Raw genomic sequence first — 17001 nt, 5'->3', positions numbered from 1 at the left:
AGCTTTGTTTACAAGGTCATCAGCAACATTAGATTTCAACATTAGAGGGACATCATGTCTTGACAGCAGCTGTATGTGTTAATGTTAAGGTTTAGCTTGCTATGAGGTGACACTATGAGAATCCTGGGGGTGAATGTTAACACCATCAACCTCATATGTTGTTTGACGATGCTATCACTATGTTGTGAAGCAGGTAATATTTACCACATTCACACAATCTTGTGTTTAGCCTGTAGCATTCTAAAATGTTTATCAGCATAATATGACCTAGTGGCTTAAAATACTACTGATGTTGACAGTAATATTTCTAGTTTTCAAAGAGATTTAAGCTAAACTAAAGAGAAAACTTAAATTCCTCTCAGATCATTACAGCTGCGAAAAGCATCTTCTGTTGTTATTATTAATGATACTCAGTAGAATATCAGTTCACTTTGATGACCGGCATCTCTTTTCTGTAGCATCACATATTTATTAAATCCAGCATGATACCTGCTCCACTTTGATGTCATATTCCCCAAGGACCTTCTTTCCTCGAAACACCTTGCCCCTGCAAAAGAAGAGAAGTGTTTTAGTTTGCTATTGCACACACCAAACCTCTCAGTTGTCTATGCTGCCCTCTACTGGACAATATAGCTGCTGTGGTACAAATGGGAGACAGAAAATGGAGGCCTTTGTTTGTGCACTTCTAATGGCCAAACTTTCTCATATTTGCATGACGAAGCATATTTTAATGAGCCTTTGTGAACATATTACAAAAGATACAGTAGATAAGAAGGCCGTGCTGAAACTGCAGTTGGTCTCACCACACATGTTGGTGACGTCAAATTTTGATCCAAACTGTAAAACATTTTGCAGTTTGAATGATAAATACTTCCAATAAGTGTGTTGTTCGATGTTTACGTACTAATATCTCGGTCGCCAATCGCTCAAGAGTGATGTAGAAATAGATTGCAAGTAAACACAAACAGGCAGACAGATGGAGAGCAGGCAGGAAAAGACGGACAGGCACAGAGAATGAGAAGAGCAATAGAGGCACACAGACCGTCAGCCAAAACACAAGCAGGATGTTTTTATTATACACAGGCATCACAAATGGATCGCAGAGTGTTTACTGCACATCCATCATCAAACCGTACACTGACTCTTAAAAAAAAAAGCAATAACCAAGAACATGAATCAAAAACAGCAGACATGTTTTGGAAGTCGCATCTGATAGCTTTTCTTTATGAGTCTTCACCAAATTTATTATGAAATACTTTGTGAGATGTCTTTTCAGGAAACTCCAGGAGACGAGATGCATCTAAAAAGATGGAGAAGTGAGTTCTCCAAACACATTTGGATCCCGGGTAAAACGACTCCCTCTCTAATCTCACTCCTAATTGAACCTCCTTCAATTATTCATTCAAACAGCCATCCTCGGCAAATATTATGCCAGCTCATGTACCACGATTTATCATGACATCAGATTGCACACGCACACATGGTTCCTCTCTGTGCTGTCAATTAAAAATATTTGCAGGGTTTTTTTCCACATAACCTCACAGGGACCTCGTGTAATGCGGCACGCAGGCATCTGGCTCGTTAGTGTGGTTCATTAGGATTAGACCATCAGTGAGAGAAGCACTTTGAGGATATGATGCCTTAACTTCTGACAATCAATAACCACACCAACAAAATTGGTGACCTTATAACTGCAGCAATATATCTTTATTAGCCCTACTAGAAAGTGATCGTTTTAGTGTGTGTGTGTGTGTGTGTGTCTCAGCACAGGCAGCTGATTAAACACACTGCACTGGTGACACCCATGAATTCACCACTGAAGCCTCTACTGCATCGTGAAAAATGACCACCCCATGCCACGCATCATACTTATGAATGAAAAATGTCATCACTTCCCACAGCATTGACTCAACAAGTTACACCACAGTGCCTCCAAACAGAGTATTGAGAGTCAAACATAGCTGGTGCCTCTGCTGCTGAATGGGTTTAGGAGCAAATGAGGGTTCAGTATGTGTTCAGTATCTGGTGCATGAAGCAAACAATACACAGAGATATGCAATACCAGGGCAACACACTAATGGACAATTATAGAGCTCTACTGAAAGACAGCTGATGGAGCCTCTTTGTTTAATTCCATTAAAAAGCATAATGCTGCTGTCACATAGCAAAATGCAGGACATGCACATAAATATCCTCAACTGAGCTGTAAGTGAATTTCTGGGAGTGAACTTTTACTGGATAGGAACAAAGATGACCTGTACATTCAATGTGTGTGTGATGACAAAATGTTGTTGGATCAGATGTCCACAAAGCTGTATTACTGCGATTTATTCTCAGTAAAAATTGACCACTGACACTGTCACACTTAAGTAGCAAAAGTAAATGCAAACAGGCAACTTTTTACATATCCAGCACACAAGCAGCGACCTTAGCCTGCATCTAGTTATGTGTTCATGCAACTCGATATATCCTGTATTCACTTGTGCTTTTTGCCACTACTTAAAGGAAATGTCTAATTATTTAGCAGCTAAATCCTCCACAGTGTAATTCACCGGGTAAGCTATGTTATAACTACATCTGTACTACATCTTTGCTGCTTGCTATGGCTGAAAATTAGTTTTTCAGGCTAGTAAATATATCTATAATATAGCTTTAAATATTGCACAGTGCAAATGCTTAGCTGGAACATACAGTTCAATGGTTTGCATTACCTGAAGCTAAAACTACTTGGTTCTCAAATAATGCAACAATCATGCATGTAACACAGCTTAGAGTAGCTTAAAACCACGTTGAAAAGAGGTAAGGTTTTTGCCTCACCTAGTGGAAAAAAAGCAGTTTCACTTGCAAGTCAAAGTAAACCACTGTAGGTCAGTAGGAGGAAGTTACCCTTTACACACGACCCAGTTTCCAGCAAACCCAGAATAGTATACAATAAGATAGAAGGCATAAAGGTAGAAACAATGCTTTGCCATGCCAGCACAGACATACAGTGGCTTGCAAAAGTATTCGGCCCCCTTGAACTTTTCCACATTTTGTCACATTACAGCCACAAACATGAATCAATTTTATTGGAATTCCACGTGAAAGACCAATACAAAGTTGTGTACACGTGAGAAGTGGAACGAAAATCATACATGATTCCAAACATTTTTTACAAATAAATAACTGAAAAGTGGGGTGTGTGTAATTATTCAAGAAGTATGGAACAACTGTAAACCTAGCAAGACAAGGCCGTCCATACTTCTTTCATTTCTGAATGATCACTTGAACAGTGCTCCGTGGGATGTTCAAGGCTTGGGAAATCTTTTTGTAGCCTAAGCCTGCTTTAAATTTCTCAATAACTTTATCCCTGACCTGTCTGGTGTCTAAATCCAATCGAGAATCTTTGGCAAGATCTGAAAACTGCTGTTCACAAACGCTGTCCATCTAATCTGACTGAGCTGGAGCTCTTTTGCAAAGAAGAATGGGCAAGGATTTCAGTCTCTAGATGTGCAAAGCTGGTAGAGACACACCCTAAAAGACTGGCAGCTGTAATTGCAGCAAAAGGTGGTTCTACAAAGTATTGACTCAGGGGGCTGAATAATTAATAATAATAATAATAATAATAATAATAATAATAATAATAATAATAATAATAATAATAATAATAATAATAATAATAAATTTTATTTATGAGCATCTTTCAAGTCACCCAAGGACACTTTACAATAGGATAAAACACTTAGTAAAACAATGGCAGAATAAGAACAATAAAACAAAAGCACAAGATAAAATTAACAAACAGTGGATTCACAGTGAATATGCAGATTTGAACAGATGAGTTTTGAGTTGGGATTTAAACTGAGAGAGAACCAATGTTTCTTATTTCTGGGGGCAGAGAGTTCCACAGCCTGGGAGCAGAGCAGCTGAAAACTTTGCTTCCCATGGTGGTGAGGCGGAAGGAAGGTACAGCAAGCTGGATAGAAGAAGAAGATCGAAGTGAACGGACAGAACAGGTGGTGGTTAACAGGTCAGAAAGGTAAGGAGGAGCGAGGTTATGAATGGCCTTGAAGGTGAGCAGAAGAAGTTTGAAAATTATCCGGAATTTCAGAGGGAGCCAGTGAAGTTCCTGAAGAACAGGAGTGATGTGCTGGTAGGAGGGGGTTCTGGTGATAATGTAGCAGCAGAGTTCTGAACCAGTTGGAGCTTATGGAGGGATTTTTGGGGGAGACCATGCAGAAGAGAATTGCAGTAGTCAATACAGGTAACAAGACTGTGGACAAAAATGGACGTAGACTGGGTGGAAAGAGAAGGAAGCAATCTGTTAATGTTACGTAGATGGAAGTAGGCAGAACGGGTGAGATTATTGATGTGAGATTTATAGGAAAGTGAACTGTCTAGGATGACACCAAGGCTCTTAACCTGAGGAGAAGGGAAAACTGTGGAGTTATTGATGGTGAGTGAGAAATGGTTCGCCTTCAAAAGGTTGGATTTGGTGCCAATAAGGAGGATCTCAGTTTTATCCTCATTGAGCTTTAGAAAATTAGAGGTAAACCAGGATTTTAACTCGGATAGACATTCTGAAAGGGAGGAAGGTGGGAGGGAGGAATCAGGTTTGCAAGAGAGATATAACTGGGTGTCATCAGCAAAACAGTGAAACTCAAGATCAAATTTGTGGAAAATGGTACCTAGAGGGAGGATGTATATTATAAAGAGAAGAGGGCCTAAAACTGAGCCTTGAGGTACACCAGAGGCGACGGGGAATAGACGAGAGCGGAATGATCTTAGTTGAATAAACTGGGAACGGTCGAGGAGATATGATTGAAACCAGGCGAGGGGTGTGTCAGAGATGCCAAGAGAAGAAAGTCTGCTTAGAAGTACAGAGTGAGAGATGATGTCGAAGGCTGAACTCAGATCTAAAAGGACGAGAATGGTGAGAAGACCAGAGTCAGCTCCGATTAGAAGATCGTTAGTGACTTTAAGTAAAGCAGTTTCTGTACTGTGACATGAGCGAAAACCAGATTGAAATCTCTCGTAGATGTTATTATTAACCAGGTGTAACTGAAGTTGAGCTGCAACCACTTTTTCGAGTATCTTAGAAATGAAGGGTAGATTGGAAATCGGACGGAGGTTGTTAAAGTTGTTAGGATCTAAAGGTTTTTTCAGTATAGGAGTGACTAGAGCAGTCTTGAATAAGGAGGGAATGATACCGGTGGTGAGAGAAAAGTGAATGATAGCAGAGATGAGTGGGAGTAAAGAAGAGAGGCAGGATTTCACAAGCCCTGTGGGCATGGGGTCAAGATGACATGTGGCAGGCTTTGATTTACATATGAACTCGGAAATATCGGATAAATCAGGAAGATGAAAAGTGGAAAACGGCTCAAAAAGGAGAAAGGGTTCTGGAGAGGGCGTAGACACAACATTTGATCTCAGTTGCTGGTGGATGTTATTGATTTTCGTAGTCCAGAACAGCATCAAGGAGTTGCAGGTTTCAGAGGAATAGAAGTGTGGTGGTAAAGCGTTGGGGGGTTGAATTAGTTTGTTGAGAACTGAAAACAGAGTCCTTGCATTACCCTCATAAGAACTGATAATACCAGAGTAGAAGCTTTGTTTGGCCTTGCTGATGGAGTCTTTATAGTGAAGTACGTGATATTTATAGATTTCTGAATCAACAGTTAAACCAGATTTCTTATATTTACGCTCTAGCTGCCGAGCTTTGGCCTTCAGAGCTCGGAGGTCAGAGGTAAACCAGGGAACAGAGCGAGCGAAGGAAACAGAGTGGGCTTTTACAGGAGCCAGAGAATCAAGGACAGTGCGTAGACAATTATTATAATATAACAACAAATCATCAGGAGTAGAATAGAAGTCCGGAATCTGAACATTGTCCAAACTGGTAGTGAGAATGTCCATATCAATGTTCTTGATGTTGCGGAATGAGATGAGACGGGTTGGCTTGGTAGAAGAGCAGCAGAGAGTGAGGTTAAATGAAAGGAGGAAGTGGTCAGTTATGGGGATTTCAGTAGCAGAAAGATTCGAGGGAGTAAGACCAGAACAGCAGACCAAGTCCAGGGTGTGGCCTTTAGAGTGAGTGGGAAAGTCGATAAATTGTTTAAATTCAGAGCCTTCGAGACAGGAGGAAAAGTCTCTGGTGAGCAGAAGGTCATTGTTGTCCATGTGAATGTTGAAATCTCCCACCAAGATCACATTTGGGGAGAGAGATGAAAGATGGGTTAGTAGATTAGCAAAGTCACTGAGGAAGACAGGGTTAGGTTTGGGGCTATACAGTAGCTATGATGGTGGGAATGGGTCCAGTCAGCTCACATGCAAGGACCTCTAGAGAACTAAAGGTATCAACATTAACTGGCAGGACTTTCAAGTGCTGGCGAAAAAAGATCGCGAGACCACCCCCACGACCTGAGCAGCGGGGTTTAGAAAAGTAAACAAACCCCAGAGGAGCAGATTCATTTAGCTGAGAAAAGTCATCAGGTTGTTGCCAGGTTTCAGTTAAGCAGAAATAGTCAAACTTACAGTCAGGTAGGAGGTCTTGGATGAGAGGTCCCTTACTTGTCAATGAACGAATGTTTAGAAGACCGAAGTTGAGTGGAGTATTTTCTTTTTTGCTAATCGCGGTGGGCGCCCTGGGCAGGTGGGCTAGAGATCGATGGTTGACAGCCCGATCAGGGTTCCTGCGAGGGTGGCGAGCAGCAGACCAGAATAATTTAGTTCCATTGAAGTTATTGAAAATCCTGCGGGATCCGCGATGGATGTATCTCCGGCGAGGCTGGAAAGTGATGCCCGGGTGGTAGCGGAGCTCCGCTGGCGACAGGAGTGATAGGTGCCCACGAAGGCGCAGGAGCTCAGCGGCACCCCACTTTTCAGTTATTTATTTGTAAAAAATGTTTGGAATCATGCATGATTTTCGTTCCACTTCTCAAGTGTACACCACTTTGTATTGGTCTTTCACGTGGAATTCCAATAAAACTGATTCATGTTTGTGGCTGTAATGTGACAAAATGTGGAAAAGTTCAAGGGGGCCGAATACTTTTGCAAGCCACTGTATGCACCCTCAGGCAAAGACTGTTATACTGAAAGCTTTCTCTCTGTTACATCCATTCAAGCCTCTGTTTCCTTCAGCATAATGAGCACTCTCAGGGGGCAGATAGTGTGACTAGTTCTGTTAGGCTAAAGGATGCCATACATCCCAAGGCTGCCAAAAACAAATCATCTCTGACAGGTTATTCATAAGTTTTCATGTATTTATTACATAGCATCCACTAATGTCTTAAAAAAATAAACACATATAGTTGAGCAGAGTTTAATAGTGTTGCCCAGAGACACACACCCACTGCTGCTTTGTTATTCTAGAGAAAACCGAAAAGTGTGTTCAATCCATCAGCAGTGACGGACTACACGGCATTAAAGTGCACTGCAGCAGAGATCAACATTATGAGGAAATATGTACAGAGCAATTCCCCAAAAGTCTATTAGCTTGTGTTAAAGCAACAATTCAATGTAAATGAAATTTTACATTGAACCCCACCATCAAACTGTGTAAACAACATTTGTTGTTAATATTGATCTCTCGCTCTCTCTCTCTCTCTCTCTAAATATATATATATCTATATATATCTATATATTTAGATATATATAGATATATATGCATTAAGACTGTGGTAGACATTATCAAAATGAGCCTAACAGACAAAAATAGAAGACCAAATTACAAAAAATTGGGTTGTTTTGTAAAATGTAAATAAAAACAGAATGCATTGATTTGCAGATTTGCAGATCTCATAAACCCATATTTTATTCACAATGTATTAAATGTTTATGGAAAAACATGAGCTCATTTTCAATTTTATGGCAGCAACATGTCTCATGGGGGAAGCAAAAGGCTGGAAAGGTAAGTGGCACTGAAAAGAAACAGTTGGAGGAACATTTAGGAACTAATTAGGTTAATTGGTAGCAGGTCAGTGACATGATTGGATATAAAAAGAGTTGTGGCAAGGCAAACGCAGGCTGTATGTGTGTCATGCTGGGGTCTGTAAACACATGCAAGCGTTACAAAGAACTTCTTAGAATGGCAGTTTCTCAGTAGTAAAGATGGGCTGTTTGGAGAATGAAGATGTTCGGACCCAGATGCAAGGACGAAAGAAAACAGCATTCCAATAACATACAGCTGTTTATTTAGGCTGATTAAATTCCAGGAGAAACAAAAACTGTATAAGGCACGCAGATTAAACAGTACAACATGACAAAGAACAGAAGCAAAGTGAGGGTCTGAAGACACAAGAACTAATCGGAAAATTGGAAACATAAGGTAACCAGACACAGCTGAAACTGATCAAGAATGACAAGACAAAGGATGTAAACCCAGGAACAAGCCACAGAAGAAAACAGCTACTAAAATACAACAGGGGAACATCGAACAGCGAGATGGAGACTTAACAAGACACGGGGGAAGAAAAATGAGGCAGCATATAATTGAAACCCAAGAAATGAGTTTACAGCTCAGAAACTAGATTGCAAAATGTGGCTCAAACTAAGGTGAGATTCAGATACTGAAGCTTTTTACTGCTACATAAAAAGCTCAAAGCACCATAAATGCAAGAATCCAAATAAAGCAAAGCTAACAACGAAAGCCATCAACATTATCGTCATCATTAGACGCTTATGATCTCAGGCAGCACTGCGTTAAAAACCTTCATGGTTCCATCGTGGAAATCATAGCATGGGTTCATGAACACTTGCAGAAATTTGTGAACACAGTTCACTGTGTCATCCATAAATGCGGAGATTGAGGAAAAAGGAAACTATTCTTTGGTCATACAAATTGAAATGTGAAATTATGTTTGGAAACATATATGCTGCCTGCTCCAGTCTAAAGAACAGAGAGACCATGCTGCTTGTTATCAGTACTCAGTTCAAAAGTCTACATCTGTTCCAGCATGCATCAGAGCCTATAGAATTAGCAGCTTGCACATCTGGAAAGGCACCATCATGCCTTTTTCAGGGAAGACCTTTTATATTATAGCACGAAAATGCTAAACTGTTTACTACATCTATCCCAACAGCAGGGCTTCGCAGAAGACTCCAGGTGGCCTCACCAATTGAAAACATTTGAAGAATACAATGTCCCAAAATTGCTGAGCAGCTAAAATCCTACGTCGGGCAGAAATGGGACAACATTCCTCTCCCAAAGGTCCAGCAGCTGGTTTCCTCAGTTCCCAGACATTTACTGCTGTTAAAAATTGAAGGGATGCGACACATTTGGCACATTTTGTTAGTTTAAACATTTGATATGTTTTCTATATTACAAATAAAATATGAATTTATGAGATCTGCAAATCATTGCATTCTGTTCTTATTTACATTTTACACAGCATCTCCAAATTTGGGGAATTGTCTTTGTAAAAGTAAATGTAAGCTTCAACTCATGAACATCAGCCAAATGCATCTGAAGTAAGTTTCTAATGGATTGAGTTGATAAGAGTTAGGGATAAAAAAAAATGTCTGTATGGTTACATATTAGTTGAATGGCTTCAATTTAGTAAAAAGAGAAGTGATACACAGTAGCAATTAGTAATGGTTCTGTGTTAAGTGGATGTGTTACTGAAATTGTGAACTTCTGGAACAGATGCAGATATTTCTTTTTTTTTTTTTCTTTTTCTTTTGTTTTTAACTGTAGAAATTACTCTGTGGGAACCTCATATTCAGCTCAGCACACCATTTGTCTGCAAATTTTAGCAATGCAGTCCATTATAAAATGTTACTATCTCAAATGACATAGATGGTTTAGATGCATATTTTGTGAACTACAGTAACAGCAGGCCAAATTATCGAGGACTTTTTACTGGTCTAAATGTAACAGTTGAGCTCATTTTTCTACGATCATTTAATATGATTCCACTTTTGCTATTGATTGGTGGAGTCCATGAGTCTGCGGCAGCCTGTGGAAATTAAGCCTTTCAAATCAATGCATAGTAATGGCAGAGAGACAGCAATAAGGAGAGGAAAAGATGACAAAGACAGATGAGAGCAAAAGGCAAAGAAATGAGTGCCAGCAGTATTGCAGATGGGGATACAACGAGTAGATTTAAAATAAAGATAACATGTAATAGCTCTAGCATCACGCTCTGCATAATTCTGCTAAAAAGTCAGATAGTAGTAGATTTTTCAGTTCTTAAAGTTTTTACTCTGCTCCTAGGCTCCTAGGCACAGAAGAGAGAAACTTCACACCAAAAGCCAAACACTTCACGTCTGGCTGCTAAAAGGTCATGAAATAGACAGGACCATTTCAACAAATATCTACCCTGAAAGATGTCTACATGGCCTAAAGTCCTGTATCATACAATGAAATTTACTTGGCAAGTATACAGTCAATAATTGTGGTATAATGACTGTATCTGCTGCCTATTATATCCTCTTACACACACGTATATAAACATTATGATAGAAAGTGTTCCTTGGCACTCTATTTCTCCACTCTTTTCTCTCCTATTTTAGCTGTTGTTTACCCTTCAGAGGCATTTTTCCACCTCTCACTCAGTAGTTTTGATAATTGATTCAGTGTGTAGGTGCATCCAAAAGATGCAAGAAAACAAAAGAGTTGTGCACGAGTGATCATGCAAGGTACTTTGTGTTAATTGTGGAAATATTATATTGCTGACATATTTGCCTACCAGTAGAGAAGACAGAGAAAAATGTAAGTTGTGAAGTTATGCAAACACTTTGAAAAGAACAAAGCTGTGATTTTAATAAATGAAAGCTGATCTACTGTAGTTTCACATGATCAAGAATGCTTTAATTTTTACAACATGACTGCTGTCCCTTCTTTTGTTGTGGCAATCCGAGCCAGTATTCGCCTTTGCCTCTACTTCATCTACACTTGAGATTGTGGAAATCAAGATTCTGGGTGCTGGGGTAGAAGGGCATTATAAGTGTCTGCTCAAGTGTAGTGAGACAGCTGGTGCAAACAGACAATGTAGGTGCATGAAAATGAAACACAGGGATCGGTGAACTTTGCAGGCTGTACATCAAGAATTAATTTCCAGTCTCTATGGAAACTTTCGGACTACATCCTGAGTATAAATTATTGTGTCATATGGTGGAAAGATGAATAAATAGCATCATCTGAAATCACTGGCTAAGGTGTTTATGTTAGACTACCAAGGAAAGGTGTGAGAAAACAGAAATCCTTAACAGGATATAACTGGAGTATGTATTTATACACTCTTGTTCAAAAAAGGGATACCTGCTATTTTGTCATGTTAAACTGTAGATTTCATACAGTGGTGTTTATGGCTCCTATTACAGAGCAATGCAAACTGGCTCTAACCACAATATAATGAAACCCTGGTGTATAACTGAGCATGAGGACAGTTCCTCTGAGCCAAAAAGACTGTCTTCAAAAAGACACCGCACAGGTCCTCACAGGCAGCTTCATTAAACACCAGTAAACGATAGACTGTGCTCATTATTGATGGGGAGCATTAATTATTGTTGGATGAAATAAAATCCTCAAAGGTACACTATATTTCACGTTGAAAAAAAAACGGTCTGCTTTCCTTTAAAATGCACTAAAATTCAAAACAATATTTGATAAACATTGAATGAATACAAAATACAGTTAAGTGAAAAATACTTAATGGAACTCTATGCAGTACTGGGGAAACTGGGAAAAAGTACACGCCTACTTCTTCCATATGAATTAAGAGAGTAAATCACCTGATCATCAGCAAGTGTGACCACACCTATAAAAGCAGAAGTTGTGGATGTTTGCTGGTCTGGAGCACTCAGGCGTGTGTGTTAACACAAAAAGAAGAGAAAAGAGAAAGCCTTCTCCTGGGAACTTCTCTCTAAAAACCTAACATGGCAACATGGCTTCGGCCTTCAAAGTTTTGGAACAATTTTCTCTCGACAGATGAGACCAAAGTGGAGATGTGTGCCCATGATGCACTGCACCGTGTTTGGTGAAAACCAAACACAGCACAGTAGTGGAGGGATGATGATTTGGGATTGTTTTACAGCCACATAACCTGAGCATCTTGCAGACATTGAGTCGACAATGACCTCCTCTGTGTATTCTAGAGTTAAATGTAAGGATGTGATAAAGCTTAGTAGAAACTGAATGATAATACAGGACAAAGATCTTAAGCACAGCAACAATTCTACAAAAAAATAAGTGAAAAAGAAAAGGAGCAAAATTTTGTGATGTCCTAATCATAGTCCAGACCTTAACCTGACTTAAATGCAGTCCCAAGACTTTAAGAGAGCTGTGCATAAACGAATATCCACAAACTCCGGTGAACTGAAGCAACATTGTAAAGTGTGATATTAGAGTCTGATCAAATCATACAAAAAATAATTACTTCAAGTTATTGCTGCTAAAAGTGGCTCTGCAGGGTACAGAATCATGAAATGAACTTATACAAAAGAGTTCTTAGAGACCTGTGAAAACCTTTTTTTTTTACATTACTGTATATGATATTAGGATTTTTTTTTTTTCATTTTTTACAAGTATACTTGTCTATTTGATCTTTAATTTTTCTTTGACACTGCTCACACTGATTTATCATAATCTATCAATTTAGTTTCCAAGCTTTGTCTGACTATGTTGTGACAAGCAGCTTTCTGATGACTCATGCTAGTTGAGAAGGCCACAGTAAATCACTAAGAAACTCACAGACACTGACAGATCAAGGCATGAATAGGCAAACATAATTTACTCTCCTGCCTTTCTCTCACTAAGCAGGGTATCAGTCTTTTTTACTGACACTCTGTGCTCTAGCTCAATGTTAAAATTGGTCAGGAGAGCCAGACTTTTGATAGGCTGTGCTGATGGAACAGACACAGCATAGAAACCTTTGAATCAGTGGTATTGACTTGTACATTCTTGCCTTGAGGTGTAGATGTCGCTTGAATTATTTAGCCGCAGACCAGGTGGGCTGTAACTCCTCCTGCTATCATCCTCCTTCAGTGAGCCCTACAGGAAAGCAGGTATCCCAGAGACTGAAGCTCATTTGTGTGTCTAGAAACCACTGCATGTTGTGGAAAGCAGGTCATATGATAAATTATGGCTCCTCTGATTTCAATTAAATACAGAATATTGAAAGTATTAGAATTTACAGGAAAATGGTTTCAATATGTTTGCTGTTCGGGTTTTAATTTAAAATGGAGAAATAAATTTTAGATACATTTTTCTTTTGAAGTTTTTTGGGACGGCAGTGAAATAACTGTCAGTGAGTGATAACTGTTTCGCTGCTGATGGAAGCAACAACATGACGAATGCAGAGGCATATGTGAGCTTTCTGTTTGTTCCAACTCTGTGCATCAGAAATAGGTACCATTCACAGCAAATACACAAAGCCAAAGTAATCAAATAGCTTCTTAGGAGTGGATTGCCTGGGCTAGCTGACCCTTAATCTGATTGTGTAGCAGCCCACTTCAAGACCAGGCTGAAGGAGACTCCACGACACGCAGGTGGCTGCATGGAGAGGGTCGATGTGACGTTGATTTCTGTACATAAATTTGATAAAATATGATTGTTTGACTTGACTTGTCCAATTACTTCTGAAGTCCCAAACATTGTATAAACTAAAAATACACTTTATTCAGTTCTAATGCAAACCAACACAAAATAAAGCTTATATTTCTTTTTAAAATTGTATGCACTTAAGCACAGAACATGAAAAAATACATATAACCAAATATTTATGGTCCGCTCTACGCTTGTACATTTCCTTCAGCAGTGTGATAAATGGGGCTGGAGATGTGTTTATGTCCGTGCAGCAGAAGAGGACTTATCTCTGTGGTTTGGCCTGCGTGGTTGTATTACATTACTGTGATAAACACAGACCTGTGGGGCAGACTGCCCTCTCGTGTAGATGCCGAAGCATGCTTATAAGTTTGCATGTATGACAGCACCCAAATACAGTACAGTGTGTGTGCTAATGAAAAAGGACTCATCTAGGGAGCATTTTGAAACTAATAGCCTTAGATGATTGTTTTCTTGAGCGTTTGCTTAACCCCACATGCAGATGATTTGTCGTTGGGCTGTGTGTGCTGAGTGTGGCTTTGGTTTTGTGTCTAAGTGTGTGATTATTATGGTTGGTATCCTTGTAAAGAAGGAGGGAGTGACAGCAATTTGTTTTATGTCATTCCTTTAATTTGACGAGTTTGTTTTTATTTTGTTTTGCAGCTTTCTTTGTTTTTCTCTCATAACTTCTCTTGTTTCTTGCCAACCCTCTACCAGCTTACAGTTATTCATCGGGTCTCCTGTGAGGTTTTCTTCACTCAAGTTTTGTAAAGAACAAATCTGCCATTGTTTATACAGGGAGTGCAGAATTATTAGGCAAGTTGTATTTTTGAGGAATAATTTTATTATTGAACAACAACCATGTTCTCAATGAACCCACAAAACTCATTAATACCAAAGCTGAATGTTTTTGGAAGTAGTTTTTAGTTTGTTTTTAGTTTTAGCTATTTTAGGGGGATATCTGTGTGTGCAGGTGACTATTACTGTGCATAATTATTAGGCAACTTAACAAAAAACAAATATATACCCATTTCAATTATTTATTTTTACCTATGAAACAAATATAACATCTCCACATTCACAAATATACATTTCTGACATTCAAAAACAAAACAAAAACAAATCAGCGACCAATATAGCCACCTTTCTTTGCAAGAACACTCAAAAGCCTGCCATCCATGGATTCTGTCAGTGTTTTGATCTGTTCACCATCAACATTGCGTGCAGCAGCAACCACAGCCTCCCAGACACTGTTCAGAGAGGTGTACTGTTTTCCCTCCTTGTAAATCTCACATTTGATGATGGACCACAGGTTCTCAATGGGGTTCAGATCAGGTGAACAAGGTGGCCATGTCATTAGTTTTTCTTCTTTTATACCCTTTCTTGCCAGCCACGCTGTGGAGTACTTGGATGCGTGTGATGGAGCATTGTCCTGCATGAAAATCATGTTTTTCTTGAAGGATGCAGACTTCTTCCTGTACCACTGCTTGAAGAAGGTGTCTTCCAGAAACTGGCAGTAGGACTGGGAGTTGAGCTTGACTCCATCCTCAACCCGAAAAGGCCCCACAAGCTCATCTTTGATGATACCAGCCCAAACCAGTACTCCACCTCCACCTTGCTGGCGTCTGAGTCGGACTGGAGCTCTCTGCCCTTTACCAATCCAGCCACGGGCCCATCCATCTGGCCCATCAAGACTCACTCTCATTTCATCAGTCCATAAAACCTTAGAAAAACCAGTCTTGAGATATTTCTTGGCCCAGTCTTGACGTTTCAGCTTGTGTGTCTTGTTCAGTGGTGGTCGTCTTTCAGCCTTTCTTACCTTGGCCATGTCTCTGAGTATTGCACACCTTGTGCTTTTGGGCACTCCAGTGATGTTGCAGCTCTGCAATATGGCCAAACTGGTGGCAAGTGGCATCTTGGCAACTGCACGCTTGACTTTTCTCAGTTCGTGGGCAGTTATTTTGCGCCTTGGTTTTTCCACATGCTTCTTGCGACCCTGTTGACTATTTTGAATGAAACGCTTGATTATTCGATGATCACGCTTCAGAAGCTTTGCAATTTTGAGACTGCTGCATCCCTCTGCAAGATATCTCACTATTTTTGACTTTTCTGAGCCCGTCAAGTCCTTCTTTTGACTCATTTTGCCAAAGGAAAGGACGTTGCCTAATAATTATGCACACCTGATATACGGTGTTGATGTCATTAGACCACACCCCTTCTCATTACAGAGATGCACATCACCTAATATGCTTAATTGGTAGTAGGCTTTCGAGCCTATACAGCTTGGAGTAAGACAACATGCATGCAGAGGATGGTGTGGACAAAATACTCATTTGCCTAATAATTCTGCACTCCCTGTATTGTCAACAACTGTATTTCTTCGGGACTATTTTCAGCTACAGAATAACACATATTCGGTGTTTATTTCTTTCATATCAAGTGTTATATAAAACTCACTGACATGTTTAAAACAGTTTTTACAATACTCTTTATAAAAAAAATTCTTTACACCGAGTATGTTGACACTAATAAAAATACAGAAACCTTATTCTTTAATGTCCGTTTGAAACCCGTTTAAGCTTATTTTATTGGTTGCTATTTGCCTTTTAAGTCTAATGTCATTAGCCAATATCTGGGTCCAAAATCTTCTTTGATTCCCAAACTCAAACACTGTGGCATCACTGAGAGTTAGAAACAGCCCTAATGTTTTGTCTTCAATAAAATGATCAGTGTCACTGTTTAACATGACATTAAACTTTATTAGAATAAAGTTTAACATCATGTCATCGATGAAGGTAGTTAGCTTGCTAGCTGTCACTCATTATGTTCTGCCCGAGGGATTTCTAAAAAACTAAAATGTATGGTTTTGCTATCACTTTGGGCATGAAGACAGTTGTAAAGTATTTTGTCTAGTGTCAATTATATCGTCAGTTATATCGTTATCACAAATTTTCAAATGTATATCGTGATAAATATTTTTGGTCAACCAAAGCAGAGCTACTAACAGCAGACAGGAACAGAGACACAGAGAGGGAAACAGAGGATGCACTGAGAGGGCGTAAGGGCAAAGATGAGGGAAAAAACTACAAAACCAAACACAACATTAAAACCAAAACAATAACAAAACCCCCAAAGCATTACAGCCATAGTGTGACCAATACAGCCAGTCAGGTCTGTTTCCGCTCACATTGAATGCTGTGGTATTTGTACTTCACTAATTAGTGGGATGACAAAGCCAGACAATTATCACAAATATGTGGCAAGACTGATTCTCCGGGTAGAAGCACACTAACCTCCTCATTACTGCAAATTGGTGGCTGAGTCAGAAAAGCCTCTATGGCTGTGGTAAAACTCTGACTGTTTGAGACTGTTGTATTTATGTTTTCCAATGGACACCAGAGTAAAACTAAACAAAAATAAAAACATATTTAACTTAATAAGTTGTTAGTGAAGCACAGAGTTGAATAAGGCAACAGCTAATTGTA

General features: G+C 39.4%; 1 protein-coding gene across 1 annotated transcript in view; it reads right to left on the bottom strand.

Annotated features, from left to right (window-relative positions):
• The window catches only part of syn2b (synapsin IIb), an 87110-nt gene that overhangs the window by 30939 nt on the left and 39170 nt on the right, over nt 1–17001 (bottom strand). Inside the window, exon 2 of the mRNA XM_084928682.1 lies at nt 490–547. Coding sequence (XP_084784808.1) covers nt 490–547 — 58 coding nt within the window. The remainder of the gene's footprint in view (nt 1–489; nt 548–17001) is intronic.

Source organism: Perissodus microlepis, chromosome 5 (assembly GCF_051167445.1).
Source record: "Perissodus microlepis isolate ML-2025 ecotype Zambia chromosome 5, ASM5116744v1, whole genome shotgun sequence".
In the NCBI taxonomy this organism is placed as follows: Eukaryota; Metazoa; Chordata; class Actinopteri; order Cichliformes; family Cichlidae; genus Perissodus; species Perissodus microlepis.
This window is presented reverse-complemented; position numbering and strand designations above follow the sequence as displayed.